General features: G+C 37.1%; 2 protein-coding genes across 2 annotated transcripts; both read right to left on the bottom strand.

Annotated features, from left to right (window-relative positions):
- Positions 1-5888: 5888 nt before the first annotated feature.
- LOC147857654 (inositol-tetrakisphosphate 1-kinase 5-like) lies at positions 5889-7819 on the bottom strand. The gene is made up of 2 exons (XM_087327967.1): positions 7666-7819; positions 5889-7105 (listed from the first exon to the last, which is right to left on the bottom strand). The coding sequence occupies exon 2, from the start codon at positions 7085-7087 to the stop codon at positions 6089-6091; it is 999 nt and encodes a 332-aa protein (XP_087184093.1). The 5' UTR covers positions 7088-7105; positions 7666-7819; the 3' UTR covers positions 5889-6088.
- Positions 7820-8892: 1073 nt separating this feature from the next.
- Positions 8893-14447, bottom strand: LOC147857653 (uncharacterized). Its single transcript, XM_087327814.1, has 5 exons — positions 14193-14447; positions 10285-10337; positions 9978-10121; positions 9384-9467; positions 8893-9218 (listed from the first exon to the last, which is right to left on the bottom strand). The coding sequence occupies exons 1-5, from the start codon at positions 14368-14370 to the stop codon at positions 9111-9113; spliced, it is 567 nt and encodes a 188-aa protein (XP_087183940.1). The 5' UTR covers positions 14371-14447; the 3' UTR covers positions 8893-9110.
- Between the last annotated feature and the right edge of the window lie 1113 nt (positions 14448-15560).

The raw sequence follows: 15560 nt of genomic DNA, 5'->3' as shown, positions 1-15560 counted from the left end.
AAGCGTTTTCTCCCATAATTGATAATAATAAACTGTATGATGAATATGCAATTTTCAAAAGGCAAGCCACTACTTAATGGCTTGGAAGAGATTTCTTAGAAGTTTGGGGTATGATAAATTGTAATGATGTATGGAAAGAAACGCTACCCGAACTTCTAAAGCTTTCATTGATAGGATTAATTCAATGTTCTTCTACGGCAGCATGTGAGAGAGGCTTTAGTCGACTAAATCTAATAAAAAATAAGTTTAGAAATAGGCTAAAAAGCAATGTGATTGATGCATTGATAAGAATCTTTAGAAGAACATGACCTTAGTGCCAATATTTTGTTGTGGCGAGAAAGCAAGGCATATCGTCATATTTTTACAGGAACTTCTCATGAGCATGATGGTGACATCGAGGACTTCATAGAAGATATAGATTGAAACTTTATAAATTTGATCGATTTTGTTTTGGAACTTCTATATATATTAGATCTAATTTAATCTAATATGTTGTTAATGCTAGTTTACAAAGTTTTGAAAAGTGAATTTTGTTTAAAAAGTTAGAATTTTGTTTTGCTAAATATATATCTTTAGTTTTTGGGATCCAAATTTTTGTGATTGATTTGATTTGGTATTGCGCTAGATTTTATTTTTTTTTGGTATGTGCCCAAAAACAAAATTCAATATGTTCTGGTTGACATTGTCGCTGGTAGGAACATGGCTAGCTGGAATTTAAAAATCCCAGTTAGGTTCATGAGAAGCAGGAAAATATCCGGTATGGGCTAGAGACTTTTTCCAACACTGATAAAGACTATATTTTTTTTATTTAATACACATTATGGGAATAGCAAGTTAATTTACGCATGGGGAATGACACTTTTAAATTATTGTGATCTTCATTATTGAACTATTTGTAATAACATACTATTTGTATACAGTAAATTAAATTTTAAATATAGACTATATGATTAATAAGGTATAAAATAAAGTTTATGTACATTATAATGAGAAGTGTATAGATTTATTAATATAATTAATAAAATAAATTTTATACAATAATAATATCTTTCTTTATTGTATTATTTGTTTATTTTATATAATAATAAATAATATAGACATTAAATTAAGGTGAAAACTCACCGTTTTCGGTTGAAGAGTGTATTGTATGTCGACAAATACATCATTTTTTGTCGAAGAATATTGTTTGAGCTCATCTTCTCTTATACCCCATGTGAATAACGACTCATGTGAAGAGTTCTCTATCGAATAATACGATGTCAATAAAGATACATACAATGAAGGTAATGCCAATGAAACATCGAAGATCATTGGCGGTCAACCTAACAACAATGTAATTGACTCTAATATGGTTGCCCTTATTTCTACTCAAGAAAACAAATCGGGAAGCCCTATGCATATTAGAAGAATCCCACGTAGAATTCGTTTGGCACGATTTAACTTTGTGACATCAGATAAGCAACTTAGATTTGATGTCAACAAAACATGTTGTGCTTGTGGTTGTATGTCAATGATTGGAAAAGCAAAGTTGCCAGAATTAAGGCGTTACTATTTTTCAATGACTGGTGATGAGCAAGACACTTACCTCGTCTCACATATGCAATTGGTGTTTGACAAATCTTCGGGGTTCAAAGTATCAATCTTCCATGTGCAACAAATATGTAGAGTTACATTCAAAATTGTGCTATGTGTTAGTAACATGCGTCTATATAGAGTACAACAACGTCTTCTTAGTGGGGATCAAACTGTCAATTGTAAAGAGGTTCCAAGTATGAAAGGTGCAATTGGAAGACATGTTATTGGTTGGATAAAAAATTTCTTTTAGTTAAATGTGAAGTAAGGCCTACTACGGGTACGATGCACCTCTTTGATAATTACACACATCAAGAAGTTTATGATGTCTATCGATCAGAAATGCTATTATCAAGTGATAAATATGTCACATCAACCAATTCACAAGATTGCGGAGAACATTGTTTTCAAATGTTATTATTCCGCGTAAAGTACGCATGAGGTATTGCTCGATTTGTGCGAACCTTAAAAGTTTGGCTAAAGGTGCGAAGACAACAATGGAAAAGGATATGAGTAAGAAGTTACTACGGGAGCATCGTGAGGCACAATCGTTAGAACAAAAGAAGGCGATGCATCATAGAGACAAGTGTTTGAAGAGGCCCGAACAATACATGTGCTTAATGATTGATGGCATGGACTAGAAGAAGACGTGCTTACCGCATATGCGGAGGCTCCCCAAAGACATCAATGATGAGTCCCTTGTTCAAATGCACTTGGTGGGATGTTTGGCTTATAATAGGTCAATTGAACCTAATGTCTTCATTACATACCCTAATGTTCACAATGGCCCTAACCTAACAGTTCAAGTGATTCACCGCGTTTTAATGTCTTGGGGCCAGCCATTCCCCCCTGTTCTCTATATTCAATTGGACAATACTGCTAGAGAGAACAAAAATTCAACTGTGTTTGGTTATCTAAGTATGTTGGTCAACCAAAGATTGCTTAGAAAAGCGAAAGTCAATTTTCTTTTGGTTGGCCACACACGTGATCATATAGATCAGATGTTTAGCACATTCTCTAGATAGTTGTCTCGGCATGATGCTTTCACATTACCAAAACTATTTGATATCATTTGTGATGCATATACACCACACCCAAAAGTGTTACACTTGAAGGAGGTATATGACTTTACGAGTTATATATCAAATGGGGGTGTTGGGAATGTTAAATTGCTCACCCAATAAAACAATATAAGCTTCAATCGCATTTTTATGATAAAGAAAAATGAAATAAGTGGCTCTACGCTTTTGTATGCCAAACAATATTCATCTTCTACAAAATGGGAACCTGAAGGTGGTTGCCGGTTCTTACTTTGTATGCCGAGTAAAATAGTCCATGAAGCTAAACAAATGTCAATTGAGAAGAAAGGACAGTTGCATAGTGACTTGATATCGAAACAAAAACACTTATGGCACCAAGCCATAATAGATAAAAGAAAGCATATTGAGGCCACAAAGAAATATGCCACACAACAAGACACGTCATGGTGGGATGTATTTTTTAGTGATCAGAAAGGAATTATTGACAATTGTGTATATGGTGATAATTGGACCTTGGAAATGTCATTCACATGGTCGCTACAACATGATCATGTAAATAATACTCCGGAGCAACCAGCAAATGCGATTAATGACAGTTTGGTCCATCCACAACAAACAGACATTTATGTGGGACCAAGGATGACCAAAGCAGTTGAAGCTAGATGGCAAGGCATTTTGCAAGAGCTCGCGGCAGGGATGTTGATTGCAACACCTGCTAATGAGAACTCACATGGCCACCAATTTTGAATGGGTAAAATTTTAGAAATACTAATGCATGAAATAGAAAACATGATCAAGTCTATCAAAGTGCATTGGTACAACACTAGAAGTGAAAATGCTTTTACGGGTAAGTATACTTTGGAGATGATTGAATGCCCAACGACAAGGGGAGGTAGGAAGAGGAAGCGAAACATTCGTAACACCTTGACCCTTGATATCTCTGATGTGGATATCATCGTGTACAACTTCACGCTTACAAAAGCTGGACGTTTAAGGAAGTCAACGATAGATATAATAAAAGAAAAATTGCCAAGTCTACAAGGTGGCTTGAGTTGAAGGCAAACGAGATTTGTTGCATATAATCTAGAGTCAAACCATTTGGTTTATGATGAAGATAATGCATTGATTGGTACATCTGAGGATGACGAGGAGGAATCCTCATTGTATATTGGTTATAGTAGTGATTCTTCGTAAATGAGTAATCATGAATGTACTTTTGGCTATTAAGTGTAACTACCTTCCTCTAGTAACAAATCGAGTAATATAAAAGCATGTGTTTTGAATTCTTTCGATTCCTATGAATATTGTTTCTTATAAAAAAAACATTGGTTGTAAAGTTTGTGATATAAATTGAGAATGTAACTTTTTGAAATTTCACTTTTTTAATTTATTTTTAAATCATGAAAATGGTGGATTTTTAACCTTCTTCATAGTATATTTGAGAATGTATAATACTGGTTTCAATGTGTTTTGTAATATCACTGAAAAAGTACTCAAATCAAACGGAATATTCCTTATCCTTCCATTTATGCGCGATCATTCCACTTGTGAACGCAAATGTATTTCAAGTGAATTATCCAAGAAATCTAGGACCACCAAGGTTGTCCGAAGTGGCTCTCGAAAAGTTGTCAAGAATGTTTCCTTCAATTCCTTTGTTGGGGGCGGGCGCACCAACTGCCGCCTAAGATTTTGGAAATGGATAACGAATTGGGGAACTGACTCCTACTGTTCCTGATACACTACGTAGAACTTACTCATCAATTCTCGTTGTGGGATTCACCTATGAAACAATTGGAAGAATTTCTCTTTTAGTTGTTGAAGTTCTACTAGAACTCCACCAGGTCATGCTGCGAATACCAATTTGCCACTTGTCCTTCAAGTGATAAGCTGAACTCGGCTATCTTCAACACATCTGCATCAGTTGCGGTTGGACGTTGTGAGACATGGTCGGCTTGCCACGTGGTCAGAAACGCACACACATGCGCTTTTGCGTCGGCCTCATCATTGTATTCTGGCTATAAATATGGCATGGTGTCCTCCTTCCTTTGGGATTACCGTTAACCCATGATGAGGGTTGCTCTCTCGATCGCTTGAGTGTTGTCGGTGGTTGTCGAACTACTCAACCTCACAACTATCATTTCTCATAGTTTCCAAGCCTTCTGTCTCTTTTCACACGTTTGGCCGTTCTACCCGACCAACAATGAAAAACCTCATGACATCCTCTCTATCATGACTAAAGGGCTAGGCATAAATCACATGAAATAAGTATTCCTAATACATCATCAATAGCATTCCTAGTCTCTAATAATAAGTGAGCTCTTACTAGCCCCTCAAAAAAAACCATGTTTATGACATTGTCATTCTCCGTGCACTAGATTTTGTATCATGAACCTCACGTCAAATAATGATAGCAATGTCCACATAGATTAACCTTTCAAAGAAATCATATTCAAAAGTTGTTTTACTTATCAACACATAAAGATGGCGTAAATAAAATATGACATTACCTAGCGTGCAAAACCAAATCCTTGCTTTCTATCCAAAAAGTTGTCCCATGCTAATTGACTTCATACTTTAAAGTTATCCTATGTATTAGTTTACAAATCCATATATATCATGGTTGTGCCATAGTAGCATTACGTCTTCTACATATTTATCAAACATTCAACATATTTTTCCAATACTTAGAATACTTATACTAAAGATATAAATTCAATATGTACAATACGTTGAACATTCTAATATCAATAGCAACAAGTTGGATCTTGACATGTATTTAGACATGTTTATCTTGATGGCTTGCTGGTAAGTTATTGAAATACTTTTATCAGATCTTGGTGACAATGCGAAGACATATCACCACGCAAATTGCAACAAATTGAAGGAAAAAGGAAAAGAAAAAGAAGTTGAAAGATGGCAGAGGATTCATAGAGGTGTCTTGCCAGAAAACTGGCAATTACCTTTTAATTCTTCAAAATAAACCTAAAAACATTTTTAAAAGATGAGCCCTATGATTGTTTTTATTTATAGAAATGGCAGTTCTGAAATGCAGGATATGTTTTGAATGTGTAAGAGCTCGAAAACATATTTCGTACGTAGAATGCATGTCTTTAAACAACATGCTACATACATACATATTGACAGAGATAGACAGATACACATATATGTAGACTTGTCATCTCATCCTTGATTGACATGTAACTAACATATGGTTAGATCTATACACATCTATTTACACTTCAATTAATCATCATCATCTCATCCTTGATTCACATGTAACTAGAAGATTCTCAATAAAAATATCATATATATACACGTAAGGAGAAGTATAAGATTTCAAATCTTCTATACATCTAAACCTTCTCATGAAACCGCCCAATGTGGATTGGAATTGCTTCCATTAACTATTCATGTATTTTTTGAAACTATGTAATGCCTCCAACAAAAGACACATAGAGCTAATGAAGGAATTCTCTCTAATTTTTAGCAAAGCTAAGAAAGAAGTCAGTGAGAACTCTCTCATAATCCGGCATTTTCTCATACCCCGGAAAGTAATTGATATCAATGATATAGTAACAATTCGTAGTTTTGGAGTCTCTAATGATATCAAAATTGAACAAATGGAGACCCAAAGCTTTTCTAAGACTCGAAGCAACAGAAGAGATGAAGTTATGGGGTGGAAACTCCAATACCTTGATGTTGGGATCCGAAGAATATGTTTCCATGCTCGTGTTAGAAATCTGACGGAAGGAGAGGGGCTCTCGACCACCATCTTTAAGATCATCCAAAACGATATCTGCGAGAGATCTTCGATTAACGCACTGACAATAGTTCCCCACCACATAGACCTTGAAGATAACTCCACCATGGTTGATGAATTCTTGTAAGACCACAGGTGGTTTGATCTTGGAAAGGCTCATTGGGTTGAAGACAATTGACATGGCATGTGAATCCATGGTTCCATCAGCCACCAAAGGTTTGGTAATGATAGGAAAAGATAACCCCAAGGCTTTGACAAGATTCTCAGGAGATTTATCATCGTCACTTGATACCACACATTGCTTCGGGATCCCAACAATAGGAATTTTACCATCATTATCATTGTCCTTAACATTTGCATCAAAATAGTGATCAGAATATTCGGAGATTTGGAGATTCTCTACCACTTGGAGCATCGTCATTCGATTATTGAGCCTCTCGATGGCATCAGGAGGATCAATCACGACGACCTCGGGATGAGATTCCGAAAACGAGACAATCTGCTGGTTCCATTGAGGATCATTAGGGATCTTATGAAGGATGACATCGAAAGGACCTTGTTCCGATAGAGCGCAATTTAGGTCTATAGCAACAAGTTCAATGCCTTTTTCCTTAGCGATTTTGACCAAGGATTCTCGTACAAAAGAGCGATGCTTCTTCTGTAAGAGGGCAAGCCCAACGACAATCCTCTTTGGGTATCCGCGATCACATGACATCTTTCTTTATTCACCTAACTAAGAATGATCGAAAACAAAAATACTTTCTGTAAGCGAATCTAAACAGATCATCATGTGGGATTATAACTTACCAGAGAATTGCAAACAATCAAAATGGACATTATAATCTTAATCAAATCTAATTCCATTCAATCCATCTGTGCATCTATTTCTATCAATCCATGCATCTGCCTGTGGATCTAGCTATGCTTCCATCTATCCATCCACATATGTGAGCATATACATACACATGCACATACATGTACGTATATCTGGAGATCTGTCTATGCATCTATCTGTGTGTGTGTGAGCATATAGATACACATACATACATACATATGTATGAATGTATGTATGTCTTAGCGGATGTATGGATGCATGCATGAATGTTCTAGCTATCACTGAGAAATTCCTCACAAAAACAGAGCAGACCTTTTGATGCAGAGAAAACTTCATTCCCGCAGAAAGAGAGAGGGGGGAGAGAATTGCAGGATTGCAAAAAACGAAGTGAATAATTTAAGTAAATAAATGGAAGGCCAATGAATAAGGAAGGCAGGGGCAAACATATATTTCCTGACCTTGCAGCAGAGAAGCTGATGTGTGCGACAGGCAGGCAGGCAGGGAGGACCCTCATGCACTTTTCACCATCGCTAGATGATAACACAAAGCAAAGATATGGACAGCTTCGTAGCAGTCAGCCCAAAAAAAACTCCTCCCGAGAAAGAGAGAGAGAGAGAGAGAGAGAGAGAGCAGATGCCAAGAGATATGTATGAATTAATAAAGAGGTGAGAAATTTAGGGTTTGAACCAAAGACATGGAGCAGAAGACAATAGAGGGCAGGCAAGGGTGGGGCTCAGAAAAGCAAAAATAGTTCGGAAAATTTAGCGAGAGCACATGGCCGAATGCGATAGTTCGGACATCCCTAGTAACCACTAAACTTGATTAGCTTCAATCCCATAGCATACATGCTACAGCTTTTCCCGCAATCACTCCTACTTTTAACAAGTCTCCAGATCTCATCCCAAGGTAATTCAATCCCCCTGTAGTGCTGCTATCTCTTGCTTGTGTGCTTCTGCAACCCTCAGATTGCAGGTTCAAGCCCTCGAGCAATGTGCTTCTTCACATTTTGAGTTCCATCATAAAACTTCACCCTTTGCAATTTCAGTTCGAGATCATGCTTACCAAGAGCTTGCTCCTACTAGCATGCATGGCTTATTTTAACTCTCATTAATACAACCCTCACCAGTATCAGCAATTGCTCTAATATCCTTTGGAATCCAAGTAACTCATTACTATAACCCTTACTTCCCCCCCACCCTCCAGAACCAAAACCAGAGGAATGGAAGGTTTACTATACACCAAGTTCAGATTTACATCTTGTACAGACAAAACCCACATTCAAATTCATCCCCAATTGCCAACATTCATTTAAACTGAGGCTTATGCCCTTGCATTATAAGCCACAGGTCAACAATTCAAAGCCTAGCATGCAAAGAATAGCAATCACTCTCCATTGGAATAGCCTAGTCCACATATACCTCTCACAATATAAAAGACACCTCTCCACCTTGCCCTAAATTCTCACACCATTACCGATTTATTTTCATCATTTCACATTACCGTTCTATTCCTAGAAAAATATAACACATCATGAGGTCAATGTCAAGAGCAATGGGATAAGACTTTGCACAGACCGCATTGTGGTCATCACAATGTTTTAACTTTTAACTAAACAACAACAGATATAACAGTTGTGTAATATTAGTTGTTAATGAAATGGGTTAGATGATATGTTAAGAGAAACATTAGGTTTTTCCACTTTAACCAAAACAGCTTTAACATATTAGCATTAACATATATTTGTCGGTAGGTTTGTACGTTTTAAAACCCTCCTATATGAAGTACAGTGGAACATGTAACCCACCCAGGGTTTCAAGCAATAGAAATGACTGATCCTGTCTACCTAGCAAAAATATTTCTGCCTTGTGTACAGATGGCATCATCATCATCATCATCATCATCATCAGCCTTCCCCTTCACTTCCAGCACTAGACTCAGATGGCACCTGAGTCTCTTCCCCATCCACCTTGGTTGATGGTTCACCGGATGATTTCCGATTTTCAACTTCATCCTGTATTAACAATAAAGAAGAAAGAAATCACAAAACCAAAGCTTTCCAAACATCAAATGCATACAACAAACACATACAGGTAGGGTCTAGTTTTTACAAGTACCAAATCATGCTTATATGGGAGATTGAAGGCATCTCTTTATTAAAATATTGTATGTGTTTTACCTTCATTTCAACCTCAACAGGCACATCTGATGCCGATGAATGGCTTGCATTGGTCACATTGGTCCCTTCAACCGGTGCTTGCTCCTGGTCTCACACCATCACTGATATCAGAATAATGTGATCTACATAAATCTCTATGACAAAAAAGAACATGCAAAATATTGAAAAAAAGTTATAAGCATCAAATTGCACATGAAGTTGAGACGGGCTTTGAGTAGGCATATTACAACATTATGCATACATGTCTGCAACGCTAACTCAACAGTTAGAATGTGCAAAATTGGGATGATCATTAAAGAATTACACATATGAGTCTAAATGGAAAGTGTCTATAGTTTGGATGTGCAAAATACAACCCATATAGAGGAGACACATAAAATAGAGAGAGTGCATGATGTATGAAGTAGAAGTACAGAAGGGGGGAGATACCCTCTATGTACATACATAATATCCAGAAACTCAACCATAGTCTTAATTAAAACCCTGAATAATGCAGTTAGGCCCATTGTGTTTATGACTTTCTCAATGTCCTTGTAATTTGGATAAGTTCTGTTTTCATGCAACAATAATAAAAAGCAACAAGAGGACTATCACATCTGCAGACTCCATTGGATGATCCGAGGATTCGACATGAGGTGTGACATCTCCTGTTTCATCACCACTTTGCCGGGTACCACCTTCAGTTTCCTCTTCAGCCTTTCGAGAGGCTTCTTTCCTCTGTGCCAGAACTATTGACACCTGAAGAAGGAACCAAGGAAACAACATGCGGAAATAAATTATGAAGAATCGCAAATACTTATAAAATCCCACTAAGTATGATCAAGCTCCACTATCTTTTGTGATAATCCCATTAAAAAGCAAAGCATTAACTGTAATCGAGAACCCTCGAACAAGTACGCACAGGTATGTATTGGGAACTCCGTACGGGTGTCTCCTCTGGAATTTCCTCCTTGCCTGCAGATAGACAACGTATTTTTTCAAAAGCATATCTCCATGTTAGATTACCCACAAATAACACATTCAGATCATTTTCCCATCACTTCCAACTGTGGGCCAGCCATCTTAATAGACCATGGGACGTAATCTAATTTTCCTAAACCAGGATCCATAATCCAATTCCAATTACCCAGAAATAAAGCATTCAGATAATTTTCCCATGCCTTCTGATTGTAAGCTAAACAGCTTAATAGACCATGAAACAATCTAATTTTCCTAAATTAGGATCAATAATCCGATTCCTCCGAACTAGAACTCATCATCATTATGCATAATCAACATTATAATTAAACCAGAAGTGCCAATCCTAATCTTGATTCTCAAAATCACAATATCCATAACATTACTCTAGATTCACTAAATAAAATATCCATAATCCAACTTTCCTAGAGTCTAAACCATAATCCATGCTCCACGTGTAACATAACCTAAAAACTATATACCATGATTCAATTATTCATGATCTTAACACTTTTAGGTGATAAGTCTTACTTAAGGAGGTCTGCAGTTCTAATCATCATCTGCTGGTGCACGGTTCTTTTGGTTGACTATTGCATAGGATCTCTCAAGAAAAGATAATGCCTATCCTAACCTAGTACATTGACATTACACATGGATGCGAAAACCCGAGTTTCACATGTAGTTCCCTTGTTAGTACTTCTACTTAAGCCTCCACGAGTTAATTTACGTTTATGTCTGATTGATATACATAGATTTTTTCAAATCGAGTTCTACAAGTGGTTAAGAGCCATCTTTAAAGAGAGCATATTACGCATTAGAAAAAGAGTCATATAGAAATTAAGTATTGGGTCCTCAAGAAATACCTTCTCTACACTTTGGTGACACCAGTGCTTCCCTATGGTGTGATGGGGCAGTAGCATCCTTGAGTCCACTTGGAAAGAGTTTGAAAATGTCCAAAAGCATTTTCTTGGATAGTTTCTCCAAGTCAAGAAACAAACACCATACACCCCACCTCCTACTCCTTGAGATGGAATCATTTCCCATTGAGATCACGACCATGGAAAGTGTTGTCAAATACATGTTTACATGCTTAAGGTTCAAAAAAAAGTCCCTCACATTGACTTCCTAGGATCGAATGGGAAGCACGCAAAAAGATCCAAAAGACACGTAAAAGCAAATTTTGTGTTTCGGTTAGATACCAAATATAGAAAAATGGTTGGGAAGATGGGATGGAACACACTTGCTTCATGATGCATCACTAGATTTCTCTATAGATGAGACCTTTTTGGAATGTCAATGTATCATGACATCGTAGAAATGTGGAGGCTCACACTTTACACATTATATTGCATATGTTGCACCCAACTACAAAACCATATTCTTTGCCAAACGGGGAAACCGCACACATTGATACATGTTAGAGCCCATTCCGTTGTCAACCATCCGAACCATTGTTTCCATGTGACTTAGTTCATACTACGATGGGAGAAAAGTCATTGGGGCATTACTGATGAGAGTAGCCAACTATGCACACTTTGCCCAAAACAAGCTCAAGAGTCTGAGTATCACACTTTGATACAATGCTCTATCTTTGATCATATTCAACTATGCTTTCCACACATCTTCAACCAAACCCCATCCTTGCAGAAATTTCTCTCATTGTCACAATGTGCACTCTCAATTGCAACATTCATCAGTAAAGTTTTTGAACATCGAGAGTCGCTCCTCACTTTCATATGTGCATGAAAATGTAATATGTTTGGTCTCATAGGTCATATTTGACCTTCGAAAACAATAATACAATCTATCTATCATACAAGAAAATTTTCTTCATTACCCTTTTTGCACAAAAAACCAACACCTATGTTCACGGTTCGGCAAAAATTGTTTTACCCTATTTGGATGTTTATTAAGAGGTTCTAAGACATGCTTTACAAACACCCATCCACACACCCACCTATGAATGACAATATATTTAAAGGACTCAAATTTAGAGCAAGAAAACATGGCCTCAAAGTAGTGCTCATGATATAATCTGGGCACATGTCATCAAAATCTCTGGCAGAACATGGAGATAACCATTATTGGTATGCTAGAATGCAAGAACAGTTCCAATCACGTGAGGAATGGAGGTTGGAGAGATGATAACATCCATTTCAAAATAAATATGAATACTATGTACCTATTACAATAAAGCTTGGATTTTCCACACTTGGACATGATGAAAATGGAAAAGCATAGATTAATCCAAACTAATATAATTAACATTGGGATCATGAGAGAACATGGATCAGCCCCACAATGTCTTTCAGTATGAAGACAGCCCACTATAAGGCCCTCTTTTACACACGTCTCCAGGTAGATTTATCATGTCCTCTTACATGGATACATACCTATCTCATGCAGTCCATAGTATAACACAAAAACCAAAGAACTCTTCACATCAGTTAGATGGATCTATCGATTGTGCTAACAAGATTAAAATAGGAGGAGCACTACGTTTGTCATTGTACTGATTTTTATGAAATAAGGGAGAAGATGCAGGTTCTCAACAAGGTTTTGGCCCATTCCACAAGGTCCTAGACAAACAATGTTTGGGACTGTTCTAGTTAGAAATCAAGAGAGGAAGAGAATTTGTTTAATAACAATGAGACAACAACAAAAACTCAAAAAACTCATCTACAAAGAGCCATCACAACTTCCTTTGACTCAATCACATGGCATGCTATAAATCAACTAAGGGCTACACAAGTAGGGCCTTGACCATAACATTTTGAAAGGGGTTACAATAGACCAGGCAATAGCAATTTTCCATGCATTTAGGCTACAGCCCTGTCACCCTTGTTATTGACTAATCAAGGCCATTGTTGTTCAACTCAAGGTGTTTGCTTGGCTTTCAAGACATCTCCACCATGGATAAGCCCATGTCGGAGATCATCTAAAGACAAGTTTCAATTCATCCAAACTTCAGAATGTTAAGTGCTTAGATAACAGCCTTATCTGGCCCCTTAGAAAATGCTGCTAGTTCATAATATTTATTTTGATTTGTTGTTCTCCAAGATGAGGCAAGATTTTAAGATGCACTATCTCGTTCTGTCTTACTGGATATTGTTGCCTCTTATGAGACATTAACATGCCTTTCTTTATTTCTGTCTTTCTTTCTCTCTGCTGAGGATTCGGGATGAAGGTAGCATCATAAATGTCAGCAAGAATGAAATGCTCTTAAGGTCTACATTGGGGAACTACCTCCAGAATGGAACAAGTGCAACTTTGATGAAACCATAACCTTCCACCTGACAATTTACCATGACAAAACTGAAGCAGTGACTACATCATCCTCAGGCTTCAAGAGAAAGAGCGTAGCAACTGGCTTCACTAAACCTCAAATGGCACAAAATTTGGGATCATCAATGGGCTTGCACCATGACAACTCAATAAAATGAAGCAAAACTCGAGAAGAGAACAATGGTGTGCACAAACGGTAAGCCGATCATGTATCAAGGCGATTGATCCATCCTCCATCACTAGTACCACTTAGTAGGCCCCTGTTTCCTTTTATTTGACCTTTATTCTGGTAGCATCCATGCAATGCACTTTCGTTACACCTACTGGGGCCACTTCTGTATGCCAATTGAAGCCAGTTTTTGTATAACAGGTCATACCAAACAACAGAAGACGATAGTAAATCCAGTCTATCTATTGATCCCTCTCGTAATATAACCAAAGAACTAGCATACAAACAAATCCCATATTACTTCACTACAGATTCACAGAAACAAGAGTCAATTCAAAGAAAGCAAGAGAGGCGGAAAGGAACAGGCTGTTTCGAGAGAATCGGGCTAAATTCATTACCTGGTGTGAGAGGGACCCATTTATAGAGGAGGAGTCTGGAAGGAACGGTAGCAGGGGGGTTAGAAGAAGAAGACGCAACAGGTGACCATGTCTTCTTCCATCTCTTCACGGGCCCGCTGAACACTGAAGCTGGACCATGTCGAGTTGAGGATCTGCTTCCCATCCTGGTGCCATCCATAGCTGAGAATCTTGACAGAGACAGAGACAGAGACAGAGACAGAGACAGAGGAATAGAGGAACACACGGTGTATGTATGTATGTATGTATGTATACATGCTATGTATGTATGTACATCATATGTACAACATATGTATGTATGCTATAGAATGAACCATACGTATCATTATGTGCATTCGCATTCGAGAATGATTCAATCAAACGTGTATGGTAAATCATCTCAAAGTTGGATTGGGATTGACTATGGTCTATATTATATATTGATTCACTCTCAATCCCAATAAGTGGACTCTAAATCCGTTGTGGACCACCAACGGAAGTATGGTTGCAATATTTGCATTGTATTACATGCATACCTTTGGAATGCGTCTTAAGACTCAAGACATCTCTATCCTCCTCACTTTATAACTTTACAAAAAAATGAGCATGAACTATAGAGATTGAATCAAAATATGTCATTATAAATTATAATCAAACGTTCGAAAACTCATAAAGCTTATATTCAAGAATATGAAGAAAATATGACACTAACATAAAATTCTACTAGTTCAATGTCGAGACTCGTGAGTTGGAGAGAGAGAGAGAGAGAGAGAGAAGACAAGAAATGGAAATGAGATTATATTATGAGGAAACAAGGTGACAAAGAGTAGGCTAAGGGCTAAAGACTAGTGTTGAACCGAATGAGTTGTGATGAATACCTATTTATAGGTCCTTATGGAGTATTCTAGAATATTTTAGATATTTATGATATTTAGTATAATCATGAAATATCCTAGAATGTTCTAGAATACTCTAAATATATTGTAATAACTAATAATATATTTATTATAACAATACATCATATATGTTATTATGATGGTTAAAGGTCTAACCTATAGACCCAGACGTCTTGGGCTTGAATCCTTGTAAAGCCAAAATGTATGTTTTCATGACATTATCCCCCTTTTTCAACGACGAGTTCCACAAGTCGGAAGACAAGATTTCAGACTTGGCTTATGGGGATATTTGTTGTGAAACATAGCAAGCATTTCAAAGGCATTAACAAGATTCTTGAGAGATTCCCATGTTCGATTATTAGGTGTATAACCCAACCATTCAACCAAATAATACAGTTTGTTGCGAACGATCTTGGAGTCAAGAATGGCAACAACTTTATATTTAGAGCCATCTGAAACTTCGATTGGAGGTGGG

The sequence above is a fragment of the Azolla caroliniana genome, unplaced genomic scaffold, assembly GCF_043228905.1.
Source record: "Azolla caroliniana isolate FFs.n. ecotype wild unplaced genomic scaffold, voAzoCaro1.0.p SCAF_11, whole genome shotgun sequence".
NCBI lineage: Eukaryota > Viridiplantae > Streptophyta > Polypodiopsida > Salviniales > Salviniaceae > Azolla > Azolla caroliniana.
Note: the sequence above shows the minus strand (reverse complement) of the source record. Positions and strands in the feature narration are given on the sequence as shown.

Bases quoted from the DNA above. Each gene is read 5' to 3' on its own strand.
- LOC147857654 (XM_087327967.1), bottom strand. From the start codon at position 7,087: ATGTCATGTGATCGCGGATACCCAAAGAGGATTGTCGTTGGGCTTGCC.
- LOC147857653 (XM_087327814.1), bottom strand. From the start codon at position 14,370: ATGGATGGCACCAGGATGGGAAGCAGATCCTCAACTCGACATGGTCCA. The intron at 10,122-10,284 runs GTGCGTACTTGT...TTCCTTCTTCAG, and splicing joins GGAGTTCCCAATACATACCT to GTGTCAATAGTTCTGGCACA. The intron at 9,468-9,977 runs GTGATAGTCCTC...GTGTGAGACCAG, and splicing joins ATCCAATGGAGTCTGCAGAT to GAGCAAGCACCGGTTGAAGG.